We start from the raw sequence: 21282 nt of genomic DNA, 5'->3' as shown, positions 1-21282 counted from the left end.
AATTTCAGATATAAGGAGATAAATTGCCTGTGATTAGGCATTAAAAACGGGGGTACATGCATATGAAAATTCTCTTTTATTTGAGGTGTGTACATTGTACATCTCTGGACAATGAGATGGTGGTAGGCTTCATGAAATTATATGTATGTTTTATTATGAATAAATTCAGTGCTACAAAAGAGGGATGTTGATGAGTGAATGTGTGTGTTGATGAGTGAGTGTGTGTGTATAGAGAGATATGTACTTTTTTGTGTATGAGTGTAATTATGTGTGTGTTATAACACATGTGTTTCTGTTTTCTATTATGAGAGTACAAAATACATGTAAGTGTGTGCTGGTCTACAAAACACAGAAATACTCATCGAGTATGGACATTTGGGTGATAATATCTACATATGAAAATGCTACTTTTTAAGGACAAACTTTTTCTAGTTCTTGGCCTAGCATTGCAAGATTAAAACAAGTTATCTGGGTGAAGGGATGTGGTGCATTTATTGGATTAATGTGGAAAGCAATGAATATAACACTGATTATTTGTAAGAATGATTGGCCATGAGAGCACCACTATAATGGTAATAGAGGAAAGATGGATGGACAAAAGAGGGAAAACTGTACTATAGAATAAGTAAAGGAAGGAGAAATGGGGACATATCTAGTATGAAGGTTTCTAGCAGGTTATTTTGTGAGGTTTAGTTGTGCTGTCTAACAGGAAAGTTTCTGAACAAATTCCCACACACCTCAGCATGTTTCATTTCCCCCACAAGTGCCCCAATGTTCACATGCAGGACTGTGCTGAAGAACTCTGTCATATTTTGAAGGCACATTCACTCTTTGTTTCTCACAAGAGGCCTCAGAGTATTAATGCCTCTGCCCTGAATCCCTTCCCCCATATTCAGAAGAATAGGAAAGTGAGCAAGGGTTGGACTAGCACTTCAGCAGTACCTCCTGCCTGAGGCTCAACCCCACCTTTCCATCTGTCTTACCATACTCATCAGTAGGAAGGGTTTTGCTCGGAGGGGAGAGACAGCTGAAATATTCTGAATCAGATGAATTCTCTCTTGCCGCTTCCAGCATATATGGTGCGATGGCAGACTCTTTCCAGTACTGAAAATCTGGAGAATATAACAACAGCAAATACTGAGGTATGGCAAAATCTGAAATCTGTGTCATTAAAACATACATCGAGTGGATATTTTATTGTTATTGATATTGTTACCACCGTGAAACTTTCTCACATGGTAATTATGAAGTTCCCATTCAAAATTTCAAAATAATAAGTAGCTACAAAACAGTGGGCCACGTTTGGTGGCACACACCTATAATCCCAGTGGCTCGGGAGGCTGAGGCAGGAGGGTCGCAAGTCCAAAGCCAGCCTCAGCAAAAGTGCAGTGCTAAGCAACTCAATGAGACCCTGTCTCTAAATAAAATACAAAATATGGCTAGGGATATGGCTCAGTGGTCAAGTGACCCTGAGAGTTCAATGTCTGCTACCAAAAAACAAAACCAAACAAAAGAAAAACAAATAAAAGTGGTTTGTGTGTTATTATAAAAAGTGGTTTCTTCATTACTTATAAAAAAAAGTAGTTTGTGTGTTAGATATCACTATTTGGAAATCTTGAATATGATATGTTTGGTAAAGTATACAGACTGTTGGAAAATGAACACTATCACAAATGTGATACATAATAAAGAGAGTGTGGGTGTTATTGTTAGCAAATTTCCCTCTTGACAAACTGGGCAAATAATAGATATGGAGTAAAAGTTTATAAATTTACTACTTTGGTTATGTAATCAATATACATGAATATATGGATATTTTTATATGTACATACATAATATCTAAATTCATATGTCCAATGCCATCAACCATTCAGGCTTTTGCCTTGGGTCTCTGAACTCCACTGGAGGAATTTCTGCTGGGCTTTAAGCTTCCTTTCCTCTTGGGCCACTTTGTCCAAGCTGAAATCACTGTCACTAGTTGTTTTGTAGACACATATGAGAGTGTGTACCTCTGCTGTTGTCTTTTCAGGAAAGGCGCTTGTTCGCACTCTTGCCTTTTGGGGAACTTCCTCCCTCTTTTGTAACCAATAACACAGAAACCCTAATTTCACTTAACATACATACTCTACATTTTCAGGACTCTTTCCTTCTTCATATGCACTGACAAAATACACAACTCCTTCCTCAAGGTCATTGAAAATTAGAAATGTGGGTAGGTGAAGTAGTCTCCATTTGTGCCAAATATTGTAAAAAGGGCATCTTGGAGAATAAATGACATACAAAACATTGATGTAATTTATCAATTTCCGGGAAGAAAATTTCAAATCTAAGGAATTAAAATGGCCTGTGATTCTGCATGAAAAATGGGGGTGCATGTATCTGGGAATTATCTGTCTTGTCCCTTTTATTTGAGATGTGTACATGGTATATTCTATGGAAAATGAGATGTTGGTAGTTTTGTGCAATTATGTTTGTTTGTTACTTATCAGGTGAATATGTTTGGCGTTAGTAAAGAGGGATGGTTTGGAGTGAATGCGTTCGTGTGTGTGTGTGTGTGTGTGTGTGTGTATGCTTGTATATATGTGATTATGTTGGTATGTTTTAGTGCCTGATCTTGCCATTTTCCATTGTGAGAGCGCAGTACATATAAGTAGGTGCTGCTCTATGAAAGAAATCATGATAAATTATGATGGGTTTACTATTAAAAATTTTTAAATAAATGTAGCTATCAGAATTAGTTATTAGATGTCACTGTAGTCAGAGTGGCAATTATCAAGAATACAAGCAACAATAAATGTTGGTGAGGATGTGGGGAAAGAGGTTCACTTATATACGCTGGTGGGACATTGTTGTCAACACTCTGGAAAGTAGAATGGAGATTTCTAAGATGGAACCACAATTTGACCTTGTTATCCTACCCCTCAGTTTATACCAAAGACTTAAAATCAGCATACTACAATGACTCAGCCACTTCGTTGTTTATAGCAGCTCAATTCATAATAGTCAAGCTATGGAACCAACCTAGGTGCCCTACAACAGATGAATGAATGTGATATTTTTAGAAAAGTATACAGAATATTGGAAACTGAACCTTATAAAAAATGTGATATGCAATCAATAAAGTATGAGTGGTATTTTTTTTTCAGCTAATTTACTACTTGAAAAATTGGGCAAATGTAGATATGGAATAAAAGTTTGCTACTTAGGTATTCTGTTATGCTATCCATATACATAAGTATATAGATATGTTTATATGTCCATGTAAGGTATCTAAGTTCATACGTCCACAACCAGCATCCAGGCTTTTCCCCTAGAACTCTTCTCTATTGGGTAAGTTCTTTTGGGCTCTCAGCCTCCTTTCAACTTGAGTACACTGTCAAAGCTGAACTCACTGTCAGAGAAATACTGTTTTGTAGACACATGAGAAGTTTACTTCTGCAGGTGTCTTCTTAGGAAATGCAGTCATTTGCATTCTTGACTTTTGGGGTGAAATTCTTCCCTATTCTGTAACCCATACCACAGAAACTCCACTTTCATTTGAACATACATATACTACACTTTAATGACTCTTCTTCACACGCACTGACAATGTACAAGGATCTTTGTCCAAGGGCACTGAATATTAGAAATGTGGGTGGAGGAGGAAATCTACATTTCCTGCAATATTCTATAAAGTACATTTCAGAAGATTGATGACACATAAAACAGTGATATAATTTATCAATTTCTGGGAAGAAAATGTCAAATATAAGGAGATAAGGTATCCTATATTTGGACATGAAAATGGGAGTGTGCAAGTTTCTGGGAATTCACCTTTTATCTGAGGTGTGTACATGGTACATCTATATGGAAATGAGATGGTGGTATTGTGCAATTATATGTATGTTTTGTTACATATCACGTGAAGCTGCTGGTAAAGAGGATGGTGGTGAGTGTATACGTACATGTATGTGTGTCTGTGAGTGCCCTGTGCTTATTTGTGTGTATGTGTTTGAGCATGTGTGATTGCATTTTCCATTATGAGAGCACATAGTATATATAAGTGTGTGCTTGTTCATGATGGACAGTAATCAGCCATCATTATAGACATTTGGGTGAGAAAATCCACATAGGAAAATGCTTCTTTCTCAGGACATGCACATTTTCAAGGTCTTCATCCAGCATCACAAGGTTATCACAAGTTATCTGGGTGAGGGGATGTGAAGCATTTATGGGATTAATTTGTAAACAGTGAATCTAAGAATGGTTGTAAGAATAAGGGGACAATGGAGTACCTCTGTATTGGTAATATAGGAAAATAGGCTGGAAAAACAGGACAAATGAATGAGAGAATAAGTACCAAGGAGGAAAATTGGGACTATACCTAGTTTGAAAGTGTGTAACACATGAGTGTGTGAGCTTTAGTGGTGCCATCTGAAAGGGATATTTCTGATCAAGTTCCCCTACACATCTTAGCATGTCCCAAGTCTCCCCCACAGCTGCCCCAGTGTTCACATGCAAGTTTGTGCTGAGGAACTTTTCCCTATTTTGAAGGACATTACCTATTTGCTCCCCACAAGAAGCCTCAGTATTAGTGCCACTTTCTGGATTCACAGAGAAGCAAGCAAGGGTTGGACTAGAACCTCAGCTCTACCTCCTGCCTGAGCTCAATTCCACCTTTGCATCTGTCTTACCACGCTCCTCAGTAGGAAGGAGTTTGCTGGAAGTGGAGACACAGGTGAAATATTCTGAATCAGATGAATTCACTACTGCTGCCTGAGTTCTGGCTGCTTCCAGCATGTATTTTTTGGTAATAATGCTTTTCCACTTCTGGAAATCTGGAGAATGAAACAACAGCAAATACTGAGGCATAACATAATTTGGCTTCTATGTTATTCAAAAACAGATATATTGAGTGAATATTTTGTTTCAGGTATTATTACCACCATGAAACATGCACTTAGCTAATTATGATATGTTTATCATTCAAAATTTTGAAATAAACAGTAGTTGTTAAAATGGTTTGTGTGTTAGATGCCACTGTGATTGAAAATCATGAATGTGATCTTTTTGGAAAATACACAGAATATAGGAAACTGAACCTTATCACGAATACGATAGTCATTACATTATGGTGTTATTATTTTCATATAATTTCCTTTGTGAAAAATTGGGCAAATAGTGTATATGAAGTAAAGTGCATTAAGCAACAATTTCTGTTAAGTTATAAATATACATAAACAGATACGTTTATATGTCCATGTACAAAATCTAAGTTAATATGTTCATATTCGGCAGCCATTCAGGTTTTTCCCTGGAACTCTTCACCATTGGATGAATTCTGCTGAGCTCTCAGCCTCCCTTCCTCTTGGGTCACATTGTCCAAGCTGAATCACTGTCATTTAGGGGCTCTTTTGTAGACATATGTGAGAGGTTGACCTTTAGAGGTGTCTTTTCTCAGGAAAGGTGATTTTTTTGTATTCATGCCTTTTTTATTTTTGCCTTCTGTAACTCATAACACAGAAACCCTACTACTTTCATTTGTACATCCATATACTACACTTTCATCACTCTTGCCTTCTTCATATGCACTGAGGATGTACAGGGGTCCTTGTCCAAGAGCTTTGAAAACTGGAAATGTGGAAAGCAGGAGGGAGTCTCCATTTCCTCTAAATATTCTACAAAGGTCATCTCAGAGGAGAGAAGAGGATCTTCTGTCATCTCAGAGGATACAACACTAATGTGATTTATCTATTTCTGTGAAGTAATTCTCAATTATAAGGATATAAGATATACAGTAACTGGGGATGAGAAGTGAGAGCATTCTTTTTTTTTTTACTTTTTATTGGAGGTGAGTACATGGTACATCTCTATGGAAAATGAGATGGTGGTAGGTTTTATGCAATTATATGTATCTTTTGTTATATATCAGGTGAATATATTTGGTACTGATAAAGTAGAGGGATGATAAGTGAATGTGTGTGTGTGTGTGTGTGTGTTTGTATATGTCCTCGTTTGTGTGTATGCATTTAATTTTGCATGTATGTCTTAGCACACATGTTTGCATTTTCCATTAGGAGAATACACACTACATATAAGTGTGTGCAGATCTACTAAAGAAAGAAATAACCAACATCCACAGACATTTAGATGAGAAAATCTAAATATGAAAAGGCTTCTTTTAAAGAAAATATACATTTTCTAGGTCCAATTTAGCATTATAAAGTTAACACAAGTTATCTACGTGAAGCCATATGAAGCATTTATGGGATTAATGTGGAAAACAGAGAATCTAAGAATCATTGTTTGTAGGAATGAGGGGAAAAGGTTGTACAGTTCTGTAATGGTAATAGAGGAAAGATGAATGGAGAAAGAAGGGACTACTGAATGAGAAAATAAGTATAAGGAAGGAGAAATTGGGCAAAACCTAGTATAATGGTTTCTAACACATGAGTGTGTGAACTTGAGTTGTGCCTCTAAGGGAGAAGTTTCTGATCAAATGCCCACATACATTGAACATCTCCCTTGTCTCCCCCACAGCTGCCCCAGTATTCATATGCAGGCCTGTGCTGAGGAACTTTGCCCTATTTTGAGGGACATTCACTATTCACACTTCACAAGAGGCCTCAATATTGGTGCCTGTGCCTTGAGTCCCTCCCTGCTATTCAAAAGAATAGAGAAGTGAGCAAGGGTTGGACTAGTATCTCAGCTGTACCTCTTGTCTGAGCTCAACCCCACTTTTGCATCTGCCTTACCATGCTCCTCAATGGGATGGGGTTTGCTGGTAGTGGAGAGAAAGGTGACATATTCTGAATCAAATGAATTCTCTCCTGCTGCCTGAGTACTGGCTGCTTCCAGCATACATGGTTCAATAGATGACTCTTTCCAGTTCTGGAAATCTGGAGAGTGAAACAACAATAAGTTCTGTGTCATTCAAAAATAAATATACTGTGTGGATATTTTATTTCAGATATTGTTACCACCATGAAATTTTCTCTCATGCTAATTACCATTAGTTTACCATTCAAAATTTTTAAATAAATAGTAGTTGTTAAAATGGTGTGTGTGTTAGAGTACAATGTGATTGGAAATCTTAGTTGTGAAATTTTTAGAAAAATATACAGAAATTGGAAACGGAATCTTATAAAAAATGTAATATGTAATCAAAAATGTATGGGTGTTATTGTTTTGTTTTTGTTAATTTCCCTCTTGATAATTTGGGCAAATATAGATATGTAGTAAAAGATTATTATTTAACTATTTTTGTCATATATCAATACACATAAATATGTAAATATGTTTGTATGTACATGTTACAATATCTAAGTTCATGTGTCCATGGCATCAGCCATTCAGCTTTTTGCACTGGGACTTTCCTTCATTAGGTGAAGTTCTGCTGGGCTCTCAGCCTGTCTTCCATTTGGACTTCATTGTCCAAGCTGAACTCACTCTCAGAGGTTCTTTTGTAAACACATGAGAAGGGTTTACCTCTGCAGGTATCTTCTCAGGAAAAGCAGTTGTGTTCTTGCCTTTGGGTAGAACATTCTCCCACTTCTGTAGCCCGTTAAGACAGACACCCTACTTTCATTTGAACATACTTATACTACACATTCATTTTCATGACTCTTTCCTTCTTCATATGTCCTGATGATGTACACGGATCTTTCACCAAAGGCATTGAATATTAAAAATGTGGGTCGGAGAAAAAATCTTCATTTCCTCCACATATTGTACAAGGTGATCTCAGAGGATAGATCAACTATAACACATTGATGCAATTTATCAATTGCTTGGAAAGTATACTTCAAATATAAGGTATAACACAGGCTGTGATTAGGCTTGAAAATTTGTGGTGCCTGTATCTTGGAATTCTCTGTTTTGTATTTTATGAGGTGTGTACATGGTACATCTCCATGGAAAATGAGATGGTGGTAGATTATCTGCAACTATAGGTATGTTTTGTTATATATCAGATATATATGTTTGGTTCTTGTTAAGAGGGATGGTGATGAATTTATGTTTGTGTGTACTTGTGATGATGTGTACTTCTGTTAGTATTTTTATGATTGCATTTGAGTACATGTTTATGCTTTCCAATATGAGGTACATAGTGCTGATCTAAAAAGAATAGAAACATGTTCACCCATGGACATTTGGGTGAGAAAATCTATATTTGAATATACTTTTTTTTCAGGACATAGAAATTTTGTACCTCTTGGTACAAAACATAGATAACTATATAGCATTATGAATTTAACACAAGTTATTTGTGTGAAGGCATGCTAAGCATTTATGAGATTAATGTGGAAAGTAGTGAATATAAGAATGGTTGTGTATAGGAATGAGGGAGTGGGGGAATACCTGTGTTATGGTAATAGAGGAAAGGCGAATGGAGAAAGGGGATTATTAAACAAGAGAAGTATAACAATGGAGAAATGAGGCCATATTTGAAGGTTTCTAGTATGTGAGTATGTCTTGAGCTTTAATTGTGTCATCTGAGGAGCAAGTTTCTGAACAAATTTCCATACACCTTTTACCATGTTGCCTGTTTCCCTTACACCTGCATGGTTGTGTTGAGGAATTTTTTCCTATCTTGAAGGATATTCACTATTTGCTCCTCTCAAGAGACTTCGGTGTCAGTGTCTCTGCCCTGAATCCCTTCCCCCCATTCAAAATAGAGAAGCAAGCAAAGATTGGACTAGCACCTCAACTGTACCACTTACCTGAGCTCAACCCCACCTTTGCATCTGTCTTACCATGCTTCTCAGGAGGAAGGATTTCGCTGGTAGTAGAGAGACAGCTGACATATTTTGAATCAGATGAGTTCCCTCCTGCTGCCTGAATCTTGGATGCTTCCAGCATGTATGGTTCACTAGCAATGTCTTTCCACTTCTGGAAATCTGGAGAATGAAACAACAGCAACAATTACAAATACTGAGGCATAGCATAATCTGGGTTCTGGGTCATCCAAAAGGAGACATATTGAGTGGATATTTTATTTCAGGTATTATTAACCACCATGAAACATTCTCTTATGTTGAGTTTACTATTGAAATTTTAAAAATATTTAGTTGTTATTAAAATAGCATGTGTTAGTTGTTACTGTAATTGGAAATCTTAATTGTGATAGTTTTAGAAAAGTATACAGAATGTTGGAAACAATTTTATCACAAATGTGATATATAGTCAACAAAGTATAGGTTTTATCTTTGTCACCTAATTTCTATCTTTATAAATTGGGCAAATAATGGATATGGAGTAAAGTTTCTTAACTAATTCTGTTGTGCTATCAACATAGACAACTACATAGATATGTTTATATGTATATGTACAACATCTAGGTTCATATGTCTATGGCCTGCAGACATTTGGGCCTTTTCCCCTAGGATTGTCTTTGATTGAGTAAGTCCCTTTGTGCTCTCAGCCTCCCTTCCTCTTGGTCACATTGTCCAAGCTGAAATTACTGTCAGTTTAGGGTTCTTTGGTAGACACATGTTGGGAAGTTTACCTCTGTAGGTGTCTTTCTCAGGAAAAGTGATTTTTTTTTATTCATGCATTTTTTTTATTTTTGCCTTCAGTAACATAACACAGAAACTCTACTTTCATTTGAACATACATAAATGACACTTTCCTGTCTCCTTCCTTGTTCATATGCATTGGGGATGTACAGCTCTCCTTGGCCAAGACATTGAAAATCAGAAATGTGGAAAGGGGGAATAAGTCTCCATTTCCTCCAAATACTGTACAAAAGGCATCTCAAAGGATAGAAGGCTTTTAAAATATTGATATAATTTATAAATTTCTGGGATATAGGACATAAAATAACCTGTGTTTGGGCATGAAAATATAGGGGTGCATGTATCTGAGAATGTTCTGTTCTGTACCTTTTATCTGAGGTGTGTACATATTTATGAAAAATGATAATATGGTGATAGGCTTTGTGTAAATATGTATGTTTTATTACAAATCAGGTGAATAAATTAGGTGCTGGAAAAGAGGGATGGTGATAAGTCAATGTGTATGTATGTGTGTGTGTATTTGTGTGTATGTGTGTGATTATGTGTGTATGTTTGAGCATGTGTGTTTGCATTTCCCATTATGAGAGAATATACTATATATATATATATATATATATATATATATATATATATATATATTTGGGCTGGTATATGAAGAGCAGAAATCGGCATCATCCATAGATATTTGGGTGAAAAACTATATATTAAAATGCTTCTTTTTAGGACATATAAGTTTTCTAGGTCTTGGTCTGGCATTGAAGGAAGGAGTCACACAAGTTATCTGTGTGAAGGGATGTGAAGCATCAATAGGATTGATGTCTAAATCACTGAACTCATGAATTTTTTTTTTTTTTTTTTTAGAAATAAGGAGGCAAATGCATACCTAAATAAGGGTAATAGAGTAAAAGATGAGTGCAGAAAGAGGGGACTATTGAAGGGGAGAACAAAGAAGGAGATATTGGACCATACCTATTTGAAAGTTGTGAACATATGAGTGTGTGAGCTTTATTTGTGCCATCTGAGGGGAAAGTTTCTAGACAAATTCCCATTTACCACTTAGCATGTCCCCTGCCTCCATCACAGCTGACCCTGTGTTCACATGCAGGTCTGTGTTGAAGAACTTTTTCTTGTCTTGAAATATCATCTCTATTTGCTCCTCCCAAGAGGTCTTAGTTGTCAGTGCCTCTGCCCTGAATCCTTTCCCCCATATTCAAAAGAATAGAGAAGTGAGCTAGAGTTGGACTAGCACCTCAGGTATATCTCCTGCCTGAGCTCAACCTCACTTTTGCATCCAGTCTTACCATGCTCCTCAGTAGGAAGGAGTTTAGTGGTAGTGGATAGACAGCTGAAATATTTTGAATCAGATGAATTTTGTCCTGCTGCCTGAGTCCTGGCTGCTTCTAGCTCGTATTTTTCAATAGCAATGCCTTTCCACTTCTGGAAATCTGGAGAACGAAACAACAGCAACAACTACAAATACTGAGGCATAACATAATCTGAGTTCTGTGTCATCCAAAAATAGATATATTGAGGAGTGGATATTTTGTTTCAGGTTTTGTTACCACCATGAAGATTCTCATGCTAATTATGAGGAGCTTACCGGGTGTTTTAGCATGCTCATCAGTAGGAATGTGCTTGCTTTCTGAGAAGATATATTTGGAATCTTCTTCAGATGTTGAAGTTTCTCCTCCTACCTGAATCCAGTTCATCCTACATGGGGCAGGAGCAACCTGTTGGAATATCTGGAACCCTGAAAATGTAGCAATATCAACAATCATTGAGATATAGCACAATATGTGCTCTATATCATTCCAAAACAGATATGTTTTGTGACTATTTTATTTCAGGCATTACTACGCTTGGAACTTCCTCTCTCTCTCTAATTACAATGACTTTCCCATTCAAAATTTCAAAGTAAAGGTAAACAACAATTATTGTAATCATGGATGAAGTAGATTTTCTGTGATAGAATATCTTGAATGTTATATTTTAAGAAATGTACATAGATTATTGGAAACTGAATCATAACTAAAATGTGATGTTCAATCACTAAAGGATGGATATTAATGTTAGTTGAATTTCTCCATGAGAAATTGTGCAAATAAAATATTTGTAGAATGCTTATGGAGAGCCGTTCATTGTGACCTGTTTATTATATATATATTCATGTATATATTCATAAATATAATAGATATATTTGAACTATATTATAAATATATTTACAAATATTGTATATATTACAAACATATACATTCATATATTTACAAATATCTTATATGTAAATATATATTTATATATCTACAAATACATTTATTATATGTACATTACATATACATATTTACAAATATATTTACCAATGCATTTACTATATATACATCATATATAAGTTACAAATATATTTATATATATTGATATAAATATACAATAGTAATTATATATAGTAAATATATATTAATACAATATAAATATACAATAGTAATAAATATATAAAATATATATTTATTACTATTGTAATGAATAAATGAATATATATATATATATATATCTCCAAGACCAGTAGCCATTTACATATTCCCGACCCAGAACTCTCATCCAGAGGCAGGAGTCTACTGGGTTCTCAGCTTCCTCCCTTTCATCCAGGCTTTTCTATTCACTGTGAACTCACTGTCCATTAGGAGCTCTTTTTTAGGCACTTGAGAGATGTTGAACTCTGTAGGGATCTTCTCAGAAAAGGTGATTGTATTTTGCCTTGTTTCAAAGGCTTGCCTCCCTCTCTGTATGCCCTAACACAGCCACAACCCATTTCATTCAAACCATCAAATACTAAACTCTCACAACTCTTCTTTTTCTAATACACTGAGGACATAAGAGGCTTATTGGCATAGTGCATGGAAAATTTGGCATGTGGATGTGTTCAAATTCCGTACTAAAGTCATCTTGTAGGATTAAAGGACATGAAGAAGAAAATTAATGCAATTTATTGATGTTTAGGTTTGAAATTTCATATGTAAGTACCTAAGATGGCCATGTGAATGTCTTTTCATGTGGGCGTGTGGAATAGGGGTACATGAACCCGAAATGTGTCAGAATTCTCTGGTATGTGTTATCTGAGATATGTACTCATTACATCAATGTGGAAAATGGCATAGTCTTAGGTATTATGAATATATCCTAAATATGTTCTAGTTCCCATCAGGGGAATATTATTGTTGGTAAATGGGTGCTTTGAATGGTATGCTTTTTTGTGAGTATGTATATGGTGTGTATATTTGTGTTTGAGTTGTGTGTTTAAATGTGTGCTTGTGTTCTCTCTTAGGATGGACATGTTACATATAAGAGGTTGTGGGTCTGTAAAGGAAAGAAAACCTTGTCATCCATGGATATTTGGGTGAGAATATTTGCATATAAAAATGCCCTCCCTTCAGAACATGTGAGTTTTCGTGAGATTGGTCTAGCATTACAGAGTTAAAACAGGTTTTGTGAGGCAATAGGAAGTGCTTGTGGAAAATTGACAAATTTATATATATATATATATATATATATATATATATATATATATATATATACATAATATTTACATATTTACTTTTATGTGTATAAATATTTTTCTTTATACAATAGCCATTCAGGCATTTTATCCCTGGAGTAATTACTCCAGAGGCATAAATTCTACTGGACTTTCACCCTCCTTCCTCTTCTTGTAGGCTACCCATCCAAGCTGAGCTCAATCTTGGGGTTTCTTTTGCAAACACAAAAGAGAGGTTTACCACTTCGGGGAAGGATCTTCTCATGAAAGGCAATTGTTTGTATTATTACCTTTACCAGGAAGAAGTTCCTCATTTTGATATGTCCCATGGAGAGACATACCCCATTTTCCTTCCACCATGTACAGTTTATTAAAACTCTCATGACTCCATTTTCACTTCAATGAGAACATAAAGGCTCAAGGGCATTGGAAGTTTATGGAAAGGGAAAGCTGTCTCTGATTCATTCAAATTCTGTACTAGAAGCATCTCTGAGGGTCATGGGACATGTTGATGTAATTTATTGGTTTCTAAGAAAGAAAATTTCAAATATAAGGAGATAAATTGGCTATGAGAAGGTCCCTGTGTGTGTGTACATGTGAAATAGGTGTGTATATATCATAATGTTTCAGAATGATCTGTGTGGTATGTGTTTTTTGAAGAGTATAATTGGTACACCTATGTCAAAATGTGATTGTAATAGGTCTTGTGGAAATACATGTGTGATGTGGTACCTATCTGGTGAATGGTGCTGCTAAGGGAGAAGATGCTGAGTGTGTTTATGCATATATGTGTTTGTGTTAATGTGTTTTTGTTTGTGGGTATGTGTGGTTATTATTTGTTATGATGGTACATAGTGCAAAATGAGTGAGTGCAGGTTCTATCCAGGGCTGAAAGCACGGTCATCTGTGTACTTTTGGGTGAGAACATCTGTGCTTTCTCTTTAGGGCATATGAATTCTCTAGATTGTGGTCTAGCATTACAGAGTTAATACAGATTCTGTGGGATGAAATTTGATCTTTTTTTTGTTGTTATAATTATTGTATTTTATTATTGTTGTTGTGCCTAGTTCATAACTTAAACTTTATCATAGCTATGGATATATATTTTTTATTTTATTTTTATTTTTTTATTTTTTAAAATTTTTTATTGTTGGTTGTTCAAAACATTACATAGTTCTTGATATATCATATTTCACCCTTTGATTCAAGTGGGTTATGAGCTCCCATTTTTACCCCATATACAGATTGCAGAATCACATCAGTTACACATCCATTGATTTACATATTGCCATACTAGTGTCTGTTGTATTCTGCTGCCTTTCCTATCCTCTACTATCCCCCCTCCCCTCCCCTCCCCTCCCCTCTTCTCTCTCTACTCCCTCTACTGTCATTCATTTCTCCCCCTTGTATTATTTTTCCCTTTCCCCTCACTTCCTCTTGTATGTACTTTTGTATAACCCTGAGGGTCTCCTTCCATTTCCATGCACAGCTGACCCTGTGTTCACATGCAGGTCTGTGTTGAAGAACTTTTTCTTGTCTTGAAATATCATCTCTATTTGCTCCTCCCAAGAGGTCTTAGTTGTCAGTGCCTCTGCCCTGAATCCTTTCCCCCATATTCAAAAGAATAGAGAAGTGAGCTAGAGTTGGACTAGCACCTCAGGTATATCTCCTGCCTGAGCTCAACCTCACTTTTGCATCCAGTCTTACCATGCTCCTCAGTAGGAAGGAGTTTAGTGGTAGTGGATAGACAGCTGAAATATTTTGAATCAGATGAATTTTGTCCTGCTGCCTGAGTCCTGGCTGCTTCTAGCTCGTATTTTTCAATAGCAATGCCTTTCCACTTCTGGAAATCTGGAGAACGAAACAACAGCAACAACTACAAATACTGAGGCATAACATAATCTGAGTTCTGTGTCATCCAAAAATAGATATATTGAGGAGTGGATATTTTGTTTCAGGTTTTGTTACCACCATGAAGATTCTCATGCTAATTATGAGGAGCTTACCGGGTGTTTTAGCATGCTCATCAGTAGGAATGTGCTTGCTTTCTGAGAAGATATATTTGGAATCTTCTTCAGATGTTGAAGTTTCTCCTCCTACCTGAATCCAGTTCATCCTACATGGGGCAGGAGCAACCTGTTGGAATATCTGGAACCCTGAAAATGTAGCAATATCAACAATCATTGAGATATAGCACAATATGTGCTCTATATCATTCCAAAACAGATATGTTTTGTGACTATTTTATTTCAGGCATTACTACGCTTGGAACTTCCTCTCTCTCTCTAATTACAATGACTTTCCCATTCAAAATTTCAAAGTAAAGGTAAACAACAATTATTGTAATCATGGATGAAGTAGATTTTCTGTGATAGAATATCTTGAATGTTATATTTTAAGAAATGTACATAGATTATTGGAAACTGAATCATAACTAAAATGTGATGTTCAATCACTAAAGGATGGATATTAATGTTAGTTGAATTTCTCCATGAGAAATTGTGCAAATAAAATATTTGTAGAATGCTTATGGAGAGCCGTTCATTGTGACCTGTTTATTATATATATATATTTATGTATATATTCATAAATATAATAGATATATTTGAACTATATTATAAATATATTTACAAATATTGTATATATTACAAACATATACATTCATATATTTACAAATATCTTATATGTAAATATATATTTATATATCTACAAATACATTTATTATATGTACATTACATATACATATTTACAAATATATTTACCAATGCATTTACTATATATACATCATATATAAGTTACAAATATATTTATATATATTGATATAAATATACAATAGTAATTATATATAGTAAATATATATTAATACAATATAAATATACAATAGTAATAAATATATAAAATATATATTTATTACTATTGTAATAAATAAATGAATATATATATATCTCCAAGACCAGTAGCCATTTACATATTCCCGACCCAGAACTCTCATCCAGAGGCAGGAGTCTACTGGGTTCTCAGCTTCCTCCCTTTCATCCAGGCTTTTCTATTCACTGTGAACTCACTGTCCATTAGGAGCTCTTTTTTAGGCACTTGAGAGATGTTGAACTCTGTAGGGATCTTCTCAGAAAAGGTGATTGTATTTTGCCTTGTTTCAAAGGCTTGCCTCCCTCTCTGTATGCCCTAACACAGCCACAACCCATTTCATTCAAACCATCAAATACTAAACTCTCACAACTCTTCTTTTTCTAATACACTGAGGACATAAGAGGCTTATTGGCATAGTGCATGGAAAATTTGGCATGTGGATGTGTTCAAATTCCGTACTAAAGTCATCTTGTAGGATTAAAGGACATGAAGAAGAAAATTAATGCAATTTATTGATGTTTAGGTTTGAAATTTCATATGTAAGTACCTAAGATGGCCATGTGAATGTCTTTTCATGTGGGCGTGTGGAATAGGGGTACATGAACCCGAAATGTGTCAGAATTCTCTGGTATGTGTTATCTGAGATATGTACTCATTACATCAATGTGGAAAATGGCATAGTCTTAGGTATTATGAATATATCCTAAATATGTTCTAGTTCCCATCAGGGGAATATTATTGTTGGTAAATGGGTGCTTTGAATGGTATGCTTTTTTGTGAGTATGTATATGGTGTGTATATTTGTGTTTGAGTTGTGTGTTTAAATGTGTGCTTGTGTTCTCTCTTAGGATGGACATGTTACATATAAGAGGTTGTGGGTCTGTAAAGGAAAGAAAACCTTGTCATCCATGGATATTTGGGTGAGAATATTTGCATATAAAAATGCCCTCCCTTCAGAACATGTGAGTTTTCGTGAGATTGGTCTAGCATTACAGAGTTAAAACAGGTTTTGTGAGGCAATAGGAAGTGCTTGTGGAAAATTGACAAATTTATATATATATATATAAATATATATATACATAATATTTACATATTTACTTTTATGTGTATAAATATTTTTCTTTATACAATAGCCATTCAGGCATTTTATCCCTGGAGTAATTACTCCAGAGGCATAAATTCTACTGGACTTTCACCCTCCTTCCTCTTCTTGTAGGCTACCCATCCAAGCTGAGCTCAATCTTGGGGTTTCTTTTGCAAACACAAAAGAGAGGTTTACCACTTCGGGGAAGGATCTTCTCATGAAAGGCAATTGTTTGTATTATTACCTTTACCAGGAAGAAGTTCCTCATTTTGATATGTCCCATGGAGAGACATACCCCATTTTCCTTCCACCATGTACAGTTTATTAAAACTCTCATGACTCCATTTTCACTTCAATGAGAACATAAAGGCTCAAGGGCATTGGAAGTTTATGGAAAGGGAAAGCTGTCTCTGATTCATTCAAATTCTGTACTAGAAGCATCTCTGAGGGTCATGGGACATGTTGATGTAATTTATTGGTTTCTAAGAAAGAAAATTTCAAATATAAGGAGATAAATTGGCTATGAGAAGGTCCCTGTGTGTGTGTACATGTGAAATAGGTGTGTATATATCATAATGTTTCAGAATGATCTGTGTGGTATGTGTTTTTTGAAGAGTATAATTGGTACACCTATGTCAAAATGTGATTGTAATAGGTCTTGTGGAAATACATGTGTGATGTGGTACCTATCTGGTGAATGGTGCTGCTAAGGGAGAAGATGCTGAGTGTGTTTATGCATATATGTGTTTGTGTTAATGTGTTTCTGTTTGTGGGTATGTGTGCTTATTATTTGTTATGATGGTACATAGTGCAAAATGAGTGAGTGCAGGTTCTATCCAGGGCTGAAAGCACGGTCATCTGTGTACTTTTGGGTGAGAACATCTGTGCTTTCTCTTTAGGGCATATGAATTCTCTAGATTGTGGTCTAGCATTACAGAGTTAATACAGATTCTGTGGGATGAAATTTGATCTTTTTTTTTTTGTTGTTATAATTATTGTATTTTATTATTGTTGTTGTGCCTAGTTCATAACTTAAACTTTATCATAGCTATGGATATATATTTTTATTTTATTTTTTTATTTTTTTAAATTTTTTATTGTTGGTTGTTCAAAACATTACATAGTTCTTGATATATCATATTTCACCCTTTGATTCAAGTGGGTTATGAACTCCCATTTTTACCCCATATACAGATTGCAGAATCACATCAGTTACACATCCATTGATTTACATATTGCCATACTAGTGTCTGTTGTATTCTGCTGCCTTTCCTATCCTCTACTATCCCCCCTCCCCTCCCCTCCCCTCCCCTCTTCTCTCTCTACTCCCTCTACTGTCATTCATTTCTCCCCCTTGTATTATTTTTCCCTTTCCCCTCACTTCCTCTTGTATGTACTTTTGTATAACCCTGAGGGTCTCCTTCCATTTCCATGCACAGCTGACCCTGTGTTCACATGCAGGTCTGTGTTGAAGAACTTTTTCTTGTTTTGAAATATCATCTCTATTTGCTCCTCCCAAGAGGTCTTAGTTGTCAGTGCCTCTGCCCTGAATCCTTTCCCCCATATTCAAAAGAATAGAGAAGTGAGCTAGAGTTGGACTAGCACCTCAGGTATATCTCCTGCCTGAGCTCAACCTCACTTTTGCATCCAGTCTTACCATGCTCCTCAGTAGGAAGGAGTTTAGTGGTAGTGGATAGACAGCTGAAATATTTTGAATCAGATGAATTTTGTCCTGCTGCCTGAGTCCTGGCTGCTTCTAGCTCGTATTTTTCAATAGCAATGCCTTTCCACTTCTGGAAATCTGGAGAATGAAACAACAGCAACAACTACAAATACTGAGGCATAACATAATCTGAGTTCTGTGTCATCCAAAAATAGATATATTGAGGAGTGGATATTTTGTTTCAGGTTTTGTTACCACCATGAAGATTCTCATGCTAATTATGAGGAGCTTACCGGGTGTTTTAGCATGCTCATCAGTAGGAATGTGCTTGCTTTCTGAGAAGATATATTTGGAATCTTCTTCAGATGTTGAAGTTTCTCCTCCTACCTGAATCCAGTTCATCCTACATGGGGCAGGAGCAACCTGTTGGAATATCTGGAACCCTGAAAATGTAGCAATATCAACAATCATTGAGATATAGCACAATATGTGCTCTATATCATTCCAAAACAGATATGTTTTGTGACTATTTTATTTCAGGCATTACTACGCTTGGAACTTCCTCTCTCTCTCTAATTACAATGACTTTCCCATTCAAAATTTCAAAGTAAAGGTAAACAACAATTATTGTAATCATGGATGAAGTAGATTTTCTGTGATAGAATATCTTGAATGTTATATTTTAAGAAATGTACATAGATTATTGGAAACTGAATCATAACTAAAATGTGATGTTCAATCACTAAAGGATGGATATTAATGTTAGTTGAATTTCTCCATGAGAAATTGTGCAAATAAAATATTTGTAGAATGCTTATGGAGAGCCGTTCATTGTGACCTGTTTATTATATATATATATATTTATGTATATATTCATAAATATAATAGATATATTTGAACTATATTATAAATATATTTACAAATATTGTATATATTACAAACATATACATTCATATATTTACAAATATCTTATATGTAAATATATATTTATACATCTACAAATACATTTATTATATGTACATTACATATACATATTTACAAATATATTTACCAATGCATTTACTATATATACATCATATATAAGTTACAAATATATTTATATATATTGATATAAATATACAATAGTAATTATATATAGTAAATATATATTAATACAATATAAATATACAATAGTAATAAATATATAAAATATATATTTATTACTATTGTAATGAATAAATGAATATATATATATCTCCAAGACCAGTAGCCATTTACATATTCCCGACCCAGAACTCTCATCCAGAGGCAGGAGTCTACTGGGTTCTCAGCTTCCTCCCTTTCATCCAGGCTTTTCTATTCACTGTGAACTCACTGTCCATTAGGAGCTCTTTTTTAGGCACTTGAGAGATGTTGAACTCTGTAGGGATCTTCTCAGAAAAGGTGATTGTATTTTGCCTTGTTTCAAAGGCTTGCCTCCCTCTCTGTATGCCCTAACACAGCCACAACCCATTTCATTCAAACCATCAAATACTAAACTCTCACAACTCTTCTTTTTCTAATACACTGAGGACATAAGAGGCTTATTGGCATAGTGCATGGAAAATTTGGCATGTGGATGTGTTCAAATTCCGTACTAAAGTCATCTTGTAGGATTAAAGGACATGAAGAAGAAAATTAATGCAATTTATTGATGTTTAGGTTTGAAATTTCATATGTAAGTACCTAAGATGGCCATGTGAATGTCTTTTCATGTGGGCGTGTGGAATAGGGGTACATGAACCCGAAATGTGTCAGAATTCTCTGGTATGTGTTATCTGAGATATGTACTCATTACATCAATGTGGAAAATGGCATAGTCTTAGGTATTATGAATATATCCTAAATATGTTCTAGTTCCCATCAGGGGAATATTATTGTTGGTAAATGGGTGCTTTGAATGGTATGCTTTTTTGTGAGTATGTATATGGTGTGTATATTTGTGTTTGAGTTGTGTGTTTAAATGTGTGCTTGTGTTCTCTCTTAGGATGGACATGTTACATATAAGAGGTTGTGGGTCTGTAAAGGAAAGAAAACCTTGTCATCCATGGATATTTGGGTGAGAATATTTGCATATAAAAATGCCCTCCCTTCAGAACATGTGAGTTTTCGTGAGACTGGTCTAGCATTACAGAGTTAAAACAGGTTTTGTGAGGCAATAGGAAGTGCTTGTGGAAAATTGACAAATTTATATATATATATATATATATATATATATATATATATATATATATATATATATATAATATTTACATATTTACTTTTATGTGTATAAATATTTTTCTTTATACAATAGCCATTCAGGCATTTTATCCCTGGAGTAATTACTCCAGAGGCATAAATTCTACTGGACTTTCACCCTCCTTCCTCTTCTTGTAGGCTACCCATCCAAGCTGAGCTCAATCTTGGGGTTTCTTTTGCAAACACAAAAGAGAGGTTTACCACTTCGGGGAAGGATCTTCTCATGAAAGGCAATTGTTTGTATTATTACCTTTACCAGGAAGAAGTTCCTCATTTTGATATGTCCCATGGAGAGACATACCCCATTTTCCTTCCACCATGTACAGTTTATTAAAACTCTCATGACTCCATTTTCACTTCAATGAGAACATAAAGGCTCAAGGGC

At 35.2% G+C, this 21282-nt stretch overlaps 1 protein-coding gene and 1 long non-coding RNA gene across 7 annotated transcripts in view; one reads left to right on the top strand and one right to left on the bottom strand.

The window, feature by feature from the left end:
• LOC124101204 (uncharacterized) overlaps positions 1-19109 on the bottom strand; it is a 41295-nt gene extending 22186 nt beyond the window's left edge. For 3 of the 6 annotated variants that reach the window (XM_046457029.2, XM_058583349.1, XM_046457031.2), the window contains exons 1-10: positions 18932-19109; positions 18633-18776; positions 15030-15179; positions 14731-14874; positions 11098-11247; positions 10799-10942; positions 8736-8879; positions 6735-6878; positions 4674-4817; positions 984-1112 (exon numbers count right to left, since the gene is read on the bottom strand). In XM_046457029.2, the coding sequence (XP_046312985.1) occupies positions 984-1112; positions 4674-4817; positions 6735-6878; positions 8736-8879; positions 10799-10942; positions 11098-11247; positions 14731-14874; positions 15030-15179; positions 18633-18776; positions 18932-19109 (1471 nt within the window). The remainder of the gene's footprint in view (positions 1-983; positions 1113-4673; positions 4818-6734; positions 6879-8735; positions 8880-10798; positions 10943-11097; positions 11248-14730; positions 14875-15029; positions 15180-18632; positions 18777-18931) is intronic. The other 3 variants (XM_046457032.2, XM_046457034.2, XM_046457033.2) reach the window with 3 other exon arrangements.
• On the top strand, positions 12020-19455 carry LOC124101205 (uncharacterized). Its single transcript, XR_006854560.2, has 4 exons — positions 12020-12885; positions 14982-15349; positions 16740-16811; positions 18884-19455. It is a non-coding gene; the product is annotated as an uncharacterized LOC124101205 (long non-coding RNA).
• Positions 19456-21282: the final 1827 nt, after the last annotated feature.

This window comes from Marmota monax, unplaced genomic scaffold, assembly GCF_021218885.2.
Source record: "Marmota monax isolate L192 unplaced genomic scaffold, Marmota_monax_Labrador192_F-V1.1 WCK01_AAM20220418_F8-fsc01696, whole genome shotgun sequence".
Lineage (NCBI taxonomy): Eukaryota > Metazoa > Chordata > Mammalia > Rodentia > Sciuridae > Marmota > Marmota monax.
The sequence above is the reverse complement of the archived record's forward strand: the minus strand, read 5'-3'. Positions and strand labels throughout refer to the sequence as shown.